The sequence below is a fragment of the Siniperca chuatsi genome, linkage group LG24 (genome assembly GCF_020085105.1).
Source record: "Siniperca chuatsi isolate FFG_IHB_CAS linkage group LG24, ASM2008510v1, whole genome shotgun sequence".
NCBI lineage: Eukaryota > Metazoa > Chordata > Actinopteri > Centrarchiformes > Sinipercidae > Siniperca > Siniperca chuatsi.
In genome coordinates, this window is record NC_058065.1 from 9,877,273 (window position 1) to 9,891,630 (window position 14,358).

General features: G+C 43.5%; 1 protein-coding gene across 3 annotated transcripts in view; it reads right to left on the reverse strand.

Annotated features, from left to right (window-relative positions):
* nrp2a (neuropilin 2a) overlaps positions 1-14,358 on the reverse strand; it is a 61,603-nt gene that overhangs the window by 19,368 nt on the left and 27,877 nt on the right. For all 3 annotated transcript variants that reach the window (XM_044187414.1, XM_044187413.1, XM_044187415.1), the window contains exons 5-11: positions 13,097-13,252; positions 12,311-12,480; positions 11,276-11,431; positions 4,187-4,331; positions 2,168-2,343; positions 1,395-1,574; positions 1,115-1,259 (exon numbers count right to left, since the gene is read on the reverse strand). In XM_044187414.1, coding sequence (XP_044043349.1) covers positions 1,115-1,259; positions 1,395-1,574; positions 2,168-2,343; positions 4,187-4,331; positions 11,276-11,431; positions 12,311-12,480; positions 13,097-13,252 — 1,128 coding nt within the window. The remainder of the gene's footprint in view (positions 1-1,114; positions 1,260-1,394; positions 1,575-2,167; positions 2,344-4,186; positions 4,332-11,275; positions 11,432-12,310; positions 12,481-13,096; positions 13,253-14,358) is intronic.

Genomic DNA, 14,358 nt, shown 5'->3' on the forward strand with positions numbered 1-14,358 from the left:
ATTGTGTCGTCCTGGTATTTGAGTATAAACTCTCATCTGCACTAGACAAGAACAGATATTTCAGTTTCCGCGACAATAACCAAATTATAAACGCAAACCATTTTACATCATTGTGGATTTATATCTTTGACAGAGCCACCTCCTTAATAAACACAGAACTTTATATCGTTCATGTTTATATGTAATATCTGTGGTTAACACTGTAAAGGCAGATGTACCTTTGTATGTCTGTGTGTCTCTGAATGTGCATTACTCTGGACAAATGGTAAAAGCAATAATGATGATGTGCTCTTCCTAATATTTCCTCTCTCTTCATCTAGAGAGCAGTGCACTTCATCAGCACTGAAGAGGCATAGCCTAACTTGTATTTAAAGTGGTGTGATTACAATGGTGTGTGTGGGTGTGTGAATGTACTGTAAGGAGTCTGGACAGTATACATGTACATGTCTCTCTTTCTGTGGTTTATTTTGTGTGTGTAAATGTGTCTATACGTGTCTGTGCTTGTATGTAAGTGCTGAGCATGTTGTGCTATATAGCCCAGTCATCCTGTTCAGGCACAGAGGGAGTGGTAAATAGTGAGAGTCCATATGTGAGCGAGTGCTGGTGAATGTGTGTGTGTTTCTCCAGCACTACCTCACATCTGGATAACAGACCACATTGGAAAGTGAACAAACCAATGCTCTCTCTCTGTCTTGTTCTCTCTCTGGGGACGCATTCCTTTAAACCGAACCCTGTCCACTCCCTGCTGATGCTAACACTTGTTGTAGAAGCTTACAGAGAGCCTAACTCATATTTTCCAGGTGAAACAATTTCAGAAACAAATCAAAATCACAACCTTTCAGGGTCAGGCTTTCACTGTGCTATCACTTTCCCTTTCTCGGCCAACACTGGTTGTCTCTTTTCACCTCTGGCAGGCTCTAATGACTCTCATGCATATCTAATGTGAGTTTCACTTTTCTGGTGAGCCACCTTCCTCAAGGTCCATTCAGTTCTGGTTAGATCAATTGAGTTTATTACAGTGTGAGGCAAATAATTTAGCCTGGAATGGTGTAGGCAGCAAATTATCATATATAAAATGATTCCCTGCCATATAAGCAACAGCAGAGTGTCCTACCTGGAAGGTCACAGCCCAGTATCTCTACTCTCATCCCAATCCCTGCTGGAGACCACCGCTCTGGATACAGCCTGACGTACTGGGCTACTATCTCCTCAAAATGACGCAGCTCTGGGGTGTCGTAGTGTGTGTTCCCCTCAAAGATCTGTCCAAAATACACAAATACAAAAGTGCAACGTCATCTCGATGGTGAGTCTGTAAGGGGGAGGTTTACTGAACCGGTGATATTTGCAAACACACAAACACATAATTTTCCCATCTATCCTCCTCCCTCACCCACCTTGGGCAGGCTAGTCTTGCTGTCCATGATAAAATTCCACTCTTTTCCATTCAGGCTGTATGCCACTTTGTACTTCCTGACAAATGCCCGGTTATCTGTGGTTGCCCCACTTCCTGCGTCTCCTCCCCTCGCTCCCTGGGTGATCACTCCGCGCACTGTCTTAGGCACACCTAGATCCACCTGTAGAGATTCAGTGGAGATAAATGCATGGTGACTAATGTACTTTACACAAAACACACAGTTATGTTTAATTGTGGCTGTGCTTCTGGTTTTGTCTCGTTTGCCTCTGGCAGCTGGAATGGCAATATGTGGAAGCCAGAATTTAAAGGTACTATTTATTACATATATAAACATGACATTTTCACTGTGAAAGTAACAACAAACATCCTGAACAAATGACAACACGATCAGATGGTTGCTAGCTTTTGTCTTGCATATTTAGCACATAATATAAAATGCACTATAGCTACTAGTAAATGCTTTTTTTTTTTATCTCCATTAGCTCTAAACAGTTACTCTGCCTGGGATCCATTCAGGCTACTCTCCTATTAATCTTCTATAGTCAAGTATACTATTATACTGATGTGTGTAATTTAATGTTAGAGTGATTCATTCATACCACACATTGCATCTTAACATATAAGAAAAAAGTACAATCTGCAAGGAGCAGACAAGCATTACTATCATATTTTATTGTTGGTGCTTGCATGGTGACATCAACCGAAAACATACAGTCAAAATGTACAACAAATGCAATTAAAATCCTCTTGTACCTGAAGCCACTCCTCTCCAGCCAGGGGCTGTGCGGGGGCAGGGAACCAGCCGGAGCGACTGGCCACCAGACGGGCAGTCCCGGGACTCCACACCATGTCCCTGCTGGAGGAGGCTGAGATCTGGGCATCAGGCAGCAGGCCGGACAGCAGGCCCTGCAGGTCTGAACATGGGGCATCTGGGGTGGAAGACAGGGCAGAGATAACGTTAACCTTCACCTCGGGAGGGTTGATGGAGACATTTCAGCGATGACCTAACCTACAATCTGTTGTTACATATATTCCCACCTGGGAGCTGTTAAGCTGCACCACAGGATTGCACTACTGGCCACTAAGCATTAAGAGTTTAGAGCAAATAGGAGAGGGTGAGGTGAGAGACTGAGGAGGGAAAAGAGATGTGTAGTGCAGCACTATTGCTTCATGTTCAATATGCAGTTCGACTGCCATTAGTGAGATAAAAGCACAAGTTAAGTTTGCTGCTGAATGGGCACACATCTCTGCCTTGCAATCATGCACTTCACATATCAATATGTTATTTCACTGTATTGTATCTTTATATTCTATACAATAGCTTGTCTGCTCACTGTGATGCACACATTTGATGTACATTCACAGACTGGGGGAAAGTTCCAAGTACACGTAAAAGCACTTGGAAATGAAACTCATTCAGATATGGATGGGCGAGTAGTGTTGAAAGTAACTTGCTATGTGAGAGGGAGAAATGAGGATTAAGGGGATAAGAAAGGTATAATATGAGGAGTCGGGAGGCAGAGAAGTAGAGAGCGGAAAGAGTGGGGAAAAAAAGCGTCAGAAAGAGACTTGGAGCTGAAGATGACGGCTTGGGGAAACTGGGAGAAGAGCAAGATGTAGAGATGAGACTCCTACAGAGACAAACAGTGGGAGAGGGAAGGATGAGCGAGAGACTAGGGGTGTTGGATAACGATGGTGAGAGCTTGAGGAAGAGGAAGAGAGAGAGACACGGCGGAAGAGAGAAAGGGCAGGAGGAAGAGAGAGGGGGAGATGTTAGTTGTGCTGACGGTTTAAGAGAACACAGATCAAAGTTTCATGCTGTTATGTCACTGCAAAAGCAGGAGATTTAAATAATGAATAAAAGGCACAGGAAGTGTATGTGTGTGTGTATGTGCCAGCGGGTGGTGTCTGTGTACATTTCAAAGTGTGTGCCTGCTTTTGAGGTCATCTGCTATATTTAGAAATCGAATGTGTGTGTGGATGTACCTGCACTGTAAGAGCTAATAGTTATTTCAATAGCAGCTGTTGAGGCTGAAGCGAATCACAGTTTCTGATGTAAGAGCGAACAGGGAGCCATGAATGATTGATCGGTACTCATTTCTCCATACAGAGGAACTCACAGAGCAAAGAGGACACATCAAAAAAGTATCTAAAACCAAGAGAGAAAAAGAGGCGGCGTTGGGGGAGACAGAAAGCGAGCACAGAGAAGAAGTGGGAGAGCGTCGAGAGAGGGAAATGACACTGGTGGTGCCTCTGGAAGGAAGAAGAGAGTAAAAGTTTCCTTTAATTAGCCCAAGGCTTGTTATGTTAAAAATAAAGCAGGGAGAATGTGGGAGAGAGCCTAAATACATTACATACCAATGTATGTGTGAGTGAATGCCAATGAGTGTGTGTGTTCCTGGTTTTTACAGTTTAGGAGGTTATTTTTTGCTGATATTCAAGGTCTTTACAGTAGATCTTTTTTTAAGCAAATTATATTTAGTGTTTTTTTCATGGCAAGACAACAGAAAAGGCAAGCTTCTAACCACAACATTGCTGGTTCGTATCCCTAAATCACCAAAGAGGACAAAAAAGGGATTGAATAACTTTCTCCTCTCCCTTATCACCTCTGTTGAAATGCCTGAACCTGAGCCCAAAAGTGCAGCAGAAAACTGTTGTTGTTTCTGTTCAGTCTAACTGTACGATGACACTGGCAAAGTCAACTTTCTTTAGGCAAAAAAAAAAAGGTCAGAAATTTCTAACCTCATGACACACACACGCCCACACACACACCTGTAATCTGGCATCCGTAGAGCTCGAAGCGCAGAGCAATGCCGTTCCTCCAGGTCTGTGGTCGGATACGAACAAACCGGGCCAAAACTGGCTGCGGGACCCGGTTCAGAACCACCTCAGCTGGGTCTGTGTTGGCGTGGAAAATCTGCGAAAACAAAGACAAATAGAAGACAAACAAACGTTGGTTACTGTCAGGAGATGTACTGTTCATGCTGGTATTAGTGCTAGCACTGTCTTCTTATCTCCCTCTTTCTCTCTCACATACACACACACACACACACACACACACACGCACACTACATCTTGCTCTGCACCCACCCACAGTGCATGGTTTCGCTTGGCTACACACACACACACACACACACACACACACAGTGGCAGGCCGGACAAAGCAGAGACAACCCAAACATGGATCCAATGTCACCAGCCCAGCTGTCGATGTGTTTTGGGGTCAAAGGTTCGGTGCTGGGAGGCTGGGAAAGCCCGACGATGGATGAGGGTTTCTCTCTCCTCCATGCTCACCCACACACATACACACTGCTCACTCATCCACCAACTGCCATACACCGCTATGCTGGTGGCCGTGGAGAGCTGTGGGAGACATGACCTGACACAATCAAACATGATTGGCCGTCAGATGCAGGAAGTCTGTCCAGGTGGGCAGGATGTGATTGAAATTAACTTCCTGAGGTGTCCGCCCCAAAGCATCAACATTCTCTATGAACACTCCCTTCCTTCCAAAGCGGTGGGGTGGGGCAGCAGGGGTCGGAGGGCAAATGTAACCAGGGTGGTCAAGTTACTTCCTGTTTTGGGCAGAAAAGCATCCCGTGATGCTCGACGGCATTGGATGGGGACACTCAATGACAGACATACAGACTTACTTTCTTTCCCTTTTGTGGCAGACAAATTTTCCCCAACCCATAACTCCTTGTTTGGAATTATAAATAACTTCCTCTTCCCTTGTCTGTCGTTACCACATCCCTCTGAATACCTTCATCTCAACACCTCCATTTTCTCCTTAAATTTCTTCTTCAAATCCGTACAATTCATATCTCTGCACACTTACTCTCTCACTCCTATTGCCTTTCTTCCTCTTGTTGGTGGCTACAACCTGAAACCACACACACAAAGACACAGGAAACCACAGGAACCCACACACACACACACACACACACACACACACACATGCACATGCATCCTACACACTCAGATAAGCAGAGGAAGCGTCTTTTAACTAACCGAGTGACTGTTAACAGTCATTCACTCTATCTGTCTGTGGTTGACTGGGCTGACTGATAGGAGAGCTGTTGTTGACCGACAGATATTAGCAAAACCACACTGACTGACATCACGGTCACTACACACAATGGAAAGACAAATGCAACAAGCAGCTGAATTAAAGATTAAAGACATCATTTCTTAAAAAAGGTCCTTACATGAGTTTTCTTTTACTATAATCTAAGCACAGGGTGATCAAACCTCAGTACACTCCCACAGCCTAAAAATGTGATTCCCTCTTGTTTTGATAATGTTTTTCATAATAAATGATAAACAGTCTGGTTTCAGTTCGAGTTTAAAAACATTATTCTGCCATACTGGTGTAAAGTGACCCATTTGTAAAATTCCCTGTCTGGCACATGCCTCCAAAAATGATATGATATTCCAGAAATTCCATAACCAGTGGGAATATGAGTGATATGACTTCAAAATCCTACTCGAGGGGTTTTATTTGATTTTGGGCATGGCCTGATTTAATCAAGTTGAGCTGACACTGGTAATACAAAGCAGTATGAGTGTTTGCACAGATAAGCGGGTCTATCTCTGCTGTATCTGCTGCTGGATTGAGGATAGACAGCCGTTATGTTTACCTAAGAGGCCAAACAGTGGATGTGGGCTCTTATGGGGGTAATGTAAACACCTACGCATGCTCACACAAAGACAAGCGTACGCTGGAGGGTTTGCCTCACATTCAACCGACCCATCTTTACCGCTCCCAGATATTCTGTCTGTGAAACAAAGAGCAGCAGGGAGGAAAGACAGAAAGGACAGGAAAAACTGAAAATGACTGCAGGGAGGAAGAGTCCTCAGAAGAATAGTTAAAAACGGATGAAGAGAGGGGTGGAGGTGGGTGTGAGAGAGAGGCGAGAAGAAGAAAAGGTTGAATGGAGGGCAACAGATATAACTGAATAAGGAATATGAACAGAGGAATGTGGAAGAGAAGGCAGGGAGTGGTGGTGAGTAGGAAGGAAAGAACAACGAACAGATTCATCACTGAAGCAGGAAATAAATAAAGAGTATTTAGTTCATAATATGGCAGCCAAACAGCCAAATTTAAGGGAATTTTCTAAATTTTTTAATTAATTGCTTTCACTATTTAAAGTTCAGTGCAAAAACATAATCTGACAAGTGTAAAATATTACATTCTTACAACAGTTTTAACGTTGGCTTGATTTTCTTTTCAATAAAGAAATTTTGTAATAAATGTGGCATGATTAGGTCCCTAAACCGTTTAGGTTCAAAAGTGGAAAGTTCAGAAGTGTCTGTAAAATATTTGTCCACTGTAACTTCCCAGAAATGTCTTCAATCGTATGAGATTCCCGCTATTACTAAAAGGCCATTAGCTGGTGCATTAAAATATTGCCAGCTGCTTGTCTTTGTTCTCATCTTCAGATAAAAGCAGAAAACATGGCCAGCATTACTGACACAAAAAGAACAATTTGTTCAACAAGAACCAGCTCTCCAGAGGCTCTTTCCATTTTACTTTTGGATGTGAGAGGAGAGAACAAACCTAAAAGAGAAGGAATAGAGACAATGAAAAGTTGTCCGTCAGCTCTCAGCTTCTTCTGTCTCTTCCACTTCCTCCCATCTATTGTCAGGATACCTGAAAGGTCACTCATTTGACCCCTGACCCATTACTTCCAAGGTTAAAGGTCAATGGCCTTAGGAAGCAGATGGTTGGTCATTGACCAACTTGTTGATAACGTGGTTACTTTTTGATTAACTAGGCTACACATACAGACACTAGAATGTCTACCGGACATGAAGTGAAATGTTCATATTGTAGACTGGAAAAGCTACCAGTCTGTTGTCTGGGCCACCTCTGTAATCTGCCTGACGACTGGCATGTTTTTTTTTTTGCTTGTGTGTGTGTCTATGTGAGCCCCGCCCTTCATGTGACGTGCAGGCAAGGTGAATAATTAACGTTGTCATGTCGTGTCTGCTAGTGTGGAAAGTCATGAAAATATAACGAAGCTCTGCTTGTAGTCTAAAGCCCCCCTTACACACACACACACACACACACACACAAAAGCGGCAGCATACGACGGCCAGACTTGTTTTTGTGGACATTGGTGGGACACAGTCAGGCACAATTGGTATTTAACTATTGATGATCTCTCCGGAGAACGAGGTCACTGTGAAAGGTGTGTGTTATAGTAATGATCTAAAGCTCTGGACTAGCAAATAGAGTAAAAAGAAGGTAGTCTGCAGTCTAAACAAACTTTTGTTAGAGTGAAGAACATTTGTTCTTTGGAAAATAAGGCGTGGATAGATGTATACATCATAGCTTGATTCATTTCCCACCTTTCTTGTTCTCTCTCCATTCTGTGTTTTTGGCACGTCTCCTTCCTCTGCCAGTGCTTTCCTTCAAGCTGATGGCACCACAGGGAGATGTGGCGAGCGCTGCGCAAGACATTATTCGTTTCCTGACCGTTTTTCATCCCTGTGTTGTTCCCTCGATCCCAGTCTCTTTCTCTGTCCATTACACTCGTCATCCCTGTCTTCTTGCTCTAGTTATTCCCCCTGTCTCTCTCTCTTTCTTTCTAGCCATTAACCCCCCATCTTTGCTCCAGACGTTCTCCCCCTCCCTCGTTCTCAGTATGAAGATGTTGACAGTACGAACTGGTTCCAGCTGGCTGCTCTCCACTACTGGCTCTAAGAGGGGCTAGCGGTGTGTGTGCTAAGGTTGAAGCAGTGATCCTTAGAAATTGTCTTACACCACCGTATGTTGAAGTTTCCCACTTTGTACCAATGTTACCAGGTGCGTTTGACTCTGTCTGCTTGTGTGTGTGTGAATCTTTACCTTTGTAAGAAATATGCAGAATTATGTTTGTATTATGTATTAGCTTGAAAAACAAGGTTAGTGTGTGTCTGTATGAGGGTGTGTGAGACAGTGTGATGGAGGAGCAGGCTGAAATGCTGTGTGGGCTGTTTTTTCTCTCTCCCAGGTTACTGTGTGTGTGTGTGTGTGTGTGTGTGTGTGTGTGTGTGTGTGTGTGCGTGTGCGCGCGCTGAACAGATTTAGTACAGCCTCACAATGCTTTTCAGTAACACAGTGCTTGGTTAGCACTGGGGCTGATGGGATTTTCCTCACAGACAGTGTGTGTCTTTAATGTTAATTTGTTTGGGTGTGTCTGTTACTGCTACAAAAAAAATCATTGTGTGGGTGTGTGTGTGTGTGTGAGTGTGATATATGCTAAGTGTGCTAGCGTCTCATCAAGAAATGATGTGCATATATGAGTAGTGTGATTTAGAATTAACAAGTCACATGGGTGTCAAACTGAAAATGTGTTGGCATGCAGAAAATAAATAAAAAAATCACACATACACACACACACACACACACACACACACACACACACACACACACACGCAAAGCCTGTTTGCTGGTGTGACTGAGGTGATAGCAATCTGCAGTGCTGGTGTTTTTCTCTTCCTACAGCACTTTAATTTCTTTACAAAAAGCGTTATTTTTCAGCTTCTCTCTCTCTCCCTGCCTCTGCCTCTCTTTCCGTCAAATAATCTTTATTGGCATTAAATCCTTCGGTCTTTGTTAACACAGCAAATAAGGACACAAATCTTGACAATAAATGGCAACGCGCTCTCTCCCAATAACAAACACAGTGAGGTAAGAACTGCCAAGTCAATCTTTTTATTCATGGGTGATTCATATCTGATGACACACTCATGGCTCAACCTTCCACAAACACACACATTTGTACACTACCAACACACTTCCAAAGCTACATTAGCTTCAAGCTCACTGTTAAATGACAATTAAAAGAACCAAATCCCAGTCATTACAGGACCCCCTGACGAGAATTGAGCTTCAACCACTTAAGGGCTCTTTGGGGAGCTTAGGATGGGATAACTGGGAGTTTGTACGACATGACTGGTGGATTAGCAGTCACGGAAGATTCAGCTGCAGCCCATGGGGACCACAGGAGAACCTGACTGAAGGGGAGAGTGAAGAGTACAGTGAACTCTTCAGTTTCAGCAATATAAAGTCAGGCCAGGCTGAAATCATGACTACAAATTGCACAATTCCTCAAAAGTGTTTTTCCTGAATCCCATCCATCCATCGCTGTCTGTGATCGGTAAAAATACAAAGAGAAAGTTTTATCCAACGTAATCTGAGACGCTTTGCCTCTATATTATACATCAGAGAATGTGAATGCACAATAAATCCTTGTGGATTTTAAACATAATCTGAGAGGACTATCATGCATGTTGTAACTCGTCTTTTTTTTTTTACAATCATCAAAAACAGATGGTATACTTAATCATATCTACATTTTATATAGATAATTAAAGGCTCCATTAGTAAAAGTAGCAGGCTTGAATTCCTGGTTTCAACTTGATTTTGAGGAATATTCACAAACTCTCGAACGTGTGGACTTGGATTCAGTGTTAGTCATAAAAAAGTCCTCTATATCTTCCACTGCAAAAATCACTTCAGCCTTTAATCTTTAGAAACTATATCACAAATCTGCTATCTTTTATTGATCTTTCTTTTTCCTGCTGGATTTTGTTCATTCTAAAAGCAGAAAACATTTTCAAAGTGACCACTCATAGTACAAGCAATATCTCTCCCAAATGCATGTCGATGCATCTGTCCATGTCTGAAAGTATCTGAACAGTTTTTCTGCTCAGACAGATTAGTGGACTCAGATTACACGGTACAGACAAGCACACATCATATACGTATGCGCACAGATCTCCAGACAGAGATCAGCCAGAGGTTATTTAAAGGGGGGTTATGTGGATTTTGTGTGTGTGTATGTAGAAGGAGTGGGAGGCATGGGGGGGGGTCCTAATAAATTGCACAGATGTTGATTTTTGAAGTCAAATCCACGTTTCACTCAATAATCTCCACATCAAATACCCCCCACTGGCCCCACCCAAACCAATCACTGGCACACACAGAAGGGCCCCAGTCCATGTGGCTAAGTATTTGTGGATTAACCTTCTACATATGCCCCCCCACCCTTGCCACTCACTATTTTTCTGCTTGAAATCCACAGTGACCTTAAACCAGATATGAGGGACAGAGTTCAAATCCCCTGTAGACGGGCTTAGGTCACACCATGACAACAACAACCTGCACTGTATATACATTCACACGCAAGCCTGCGTATGAATCCAATCCCCCCACCCTTACACACAAAGATGGATACAATGAGGCTCGATTGAAGCACTAAACACCACCACTTTCAGAAAATAATGTTGCTACGAGTCTCGAGAACACAAACGTGCTCAGTCCACACCTGGTATGACTCCAAGGGTTTCACAACCCCAGGTGTGTGTTTATGTGTGTGCATTGGTGTGAGAGAGATGATGAATAGCAAGCCCAGATAAGGGAACATAGAGGACTCCATTGTTCTTGTTTGTCAGCTTCCCCTCATCTCTCTATCTCTATCTCTTCCTCCCTCCCATTCCCTCTTTCTCTACCTCATGACTGGGGTCATGACTCAGGTTCATAAACAGTCTTAGAAGGGGAACGGCTACTTGAGGAATGCTGCATCTATTGATATGGCTCTTGGACGCACACAACAGCGTCTGTTGTTGAAGAAGATATCATGACGGTAGTATAAAGGTTAGAGAAAGGGGGGCCTTCAACTTCATATTCTGGATGAGGAAAGTGAGCTTTTTACTCTTAGAGGCTCCATTTCTTGAATGTTTCATCACTTTGTCTCTGTGTAGAGTACGTCAATCTTAATGTATGCCACTCACAGGGATAAGTTAGGTTAGTTTCCAACTACACTACATGTTTAATGTACAGTACGTACGTGTGCACATATAAAAGCCTACCTTGTGGTTCTTGCCGTGCCGGTAGACCATCCAGTCCTCCCCATTGGTGCTGACCTCCAGTTTGAAGGTGGTGACGTAATAGGACTTCTGCGTCTCCTTGGAAATGGCCCCTTGTGTGGCGATGCCTGTCAAAACCTTCAGGAAGTGGAGGTCAACCTGGAAAAAGCAGCGAAAAAGAAATAATTCAAGACTGGAATTAAAAAAGAAAAGAATAGAGAAATAGAACGACTAGATTTATGGTGCTCAGGGATGTAGATAACAGAGACAAACCAGCTGCTGTGTTTGTCTGTCACACACACAGCAGGGGATGGACACCGACTGTGCCCTACTGCTGAGGCAGCTTAGGTGCTGTGCATCTGTGTGTGTGTGTGTGTGTGTGTGTATCTTTGTATTGTTGTGTCTGAGTGTGTAAGGGGAGGAAGGCTGGAAGCAAAGATCAATGGCGTAGTGTTAGGATGCATTCCTGAAGAGCACCTTCATCAATCACAGGCTTCTCGCCGTTCTCCTCTTTGCTCGTGTGTGTGTGTGTGTGTGTGAGTGAGTGTATTCATACATACGCGTGGGCCAGTGTGTGTTTGAGACAGGAAAGACTGAGAGCGCAGAAGCACTTCCTTATCATCAGTTCATAGTTTCTCCATTTCCTTTCAGTGTGTGTGTGTCCTGCTGTATGTCCTCACTGTATATGAGATGCTGTTGCCCGCTGCATCTTCTCCTCTATACTATTATCACCCTCCACGTTTATTGTCCTCAGCAAGTGAAAGTAAGGCTCTTTAAAAAAATGTACACTGAAATGATCTTGGTCTTTAAATTGCCTATATTCTATTACTGATTCCTAAGTCACACAACCTACTGTATTTAAAGGTCATAAAGCTTTTTGTTACACCTCTGAACACCTGAGGTCAAGAAAAAGAAACTTATTCAGCAAATCCAGGTAGCATCCAGGAAACATGTGCTCTCTGAGAAGTGCAGCAAAAAAATACAAAAGACGTTGTGTGATACAAAAGGATCGTGTGGATGAACACCTTAAAACCTGACCTGTATATACTCCTTGTTGCTGTCCTCTGAAGGCGTCCAGGCGTTGTCGTCGTTGTTGAGGCGGGCCTGGCGTGGCAACCAGCGGTTGTCGTAGAATGTTGTTGAAGCGGTGATCTGATCATCGCTGATTTTCCCGGACTCCATGCCGAGTGCCATGCTACAGTGGAACGCTGATGGGAGAAAGAGAGCGGGAGAGGAGGGAGATGGAGAAAGCAGAGCGTTAACCGTATATTTGGTGACATGGCTTTACAGATGGAAAATGAGCTGTAAGAAAGGGAGAAGGAAAAGAGCAGGGAGGGAAAGTTGAATAGAATGGATGATAGATGCAAGAAAATGTTTTAAACAGACTGAAAGGGACGATCTCAGCAGCATATTATAGAGCTTGAAGACAGAGACGAAAATGTAAATCCAGACAGAAAAAGGGCAAAGGGAGACAGAAAGCAGCCCAACAGGTGAGCAGAGGTAAATTGAGGTGAAGTTAATTTATATTCTAAAAGAAAATAGTATGAGTCTGCTTCTGAGAAATCATGCTCTCTTAGGAGAGAGCAAAATAGGCTGAGAGGGGTGAGAGAGCGCTTCGAGATTGAAATAGCATTAAAGTAGGCAAAGCAGAAAAGATCGAGAGGGTAAGAGGAGTGAAAGATGAAGAAAGAAAGATGAGTGTCAGCAGAGATGACAGAGAAGAAACTGTTGAAAGAGAGAAAATAGAGCTGGGAATAAAAATAGGTAAACAAACCGACATAGAGAGCATTTTCACACAGTCGCTAAAAGTTATCTCACACTCACAGTCGCTGACTTCTTTGTGCGTCATGTTGTATCGGGCGGAGAAGCCGTCTTTGGCCACGGCCATGTCGGTGTGGAAGGAGAGGGACAGCAGGCCAGAGGACGACTGAATCTCTGGAGGGATCTTTGTCCCGCAGTACCGGCCGATCAGAGGAGCCACTGCAGACACAAACGCATAAATCAAACTGATGTAAACATTCGTGTTATGTTGGTCAATACTTAGTTATAGTATTATAAATAGTTTTTAAGTAGTTTTCAGGGTGATATTGCAACACTATTGCCGTTTAAAACACTTGATTAAGAAGTAACAGGAAGGTGTTTGTGCTTTTATTTTGAAAAACTGAGTAGTATCTGGTTGCATTTACTGCTTTTGCTATATGATGCTACTTGCTACAAGCAAAAATGTGAAATATTTTATCTTGCAGCATCTGCAAAGACAGGTTTCCAGTGGCCACGCTGCTTCAGTAAGTGTTGTCTAATGAGTCACAGCTTGCCCTCCCCCCCATCTTTCTTCCTCCCATCATTCCTCTCACTCCCTTTTCCCTCCTGTCCGTCCCTCCATCTGCCATGTGTGTCTCAGCCAGGGCCCAGCAGGGGGATTGGAATCCTTGCCTTAATGCAAGCTGCACTGGGATCAGCTGCATACACACACACACACACCCCCACACACACACCCACACACACCAGCGAGGATTACAGTAGTCTCAAGAGTTGCTCCCTCACCAGACACCAAATTCTTCACCCTTCCGTCTTGTCTCCCATTGCTCTTTCATGCCCGAGGACTTGGCTCACTGGAACTGGGTTACACTTTAATTTCCTTCTAATTCTCAACTTTAAATGGTATAAATTGTTTTCAGCTATGAAAGCTCCCAAATTCAAGGCTATAATTGGAATTTTAAATCCACTTGGATCCCTTTTTAGCAACTGAAAATAGAATAATTAGAGCAAATCCTCAGTTCTCTGCTATATTTTTTAAAAATGGACAGAGAAAGAGAGATGGAAAGAAAGTCAGGAAGAGAGAGGTGGGAAGTGAACCACTCACCAGTACTAATGGGGTTTTCATCAGCACTATAGCAACTAACATTACCCTATGGCGGTCACTATCAAAGCCCTTGATAACATCCTCAAATATTTTTTCCTCGCCACTTCGTGATCTCGGCTGATAGGCCACTTTCGCAAAGACTCGGCACCTCCTATTGGATACAAACAGATATTCATCAAGGCCATCACTCTCACTCGCCCGGGGGGAGGAAGGAAGCGCTAGG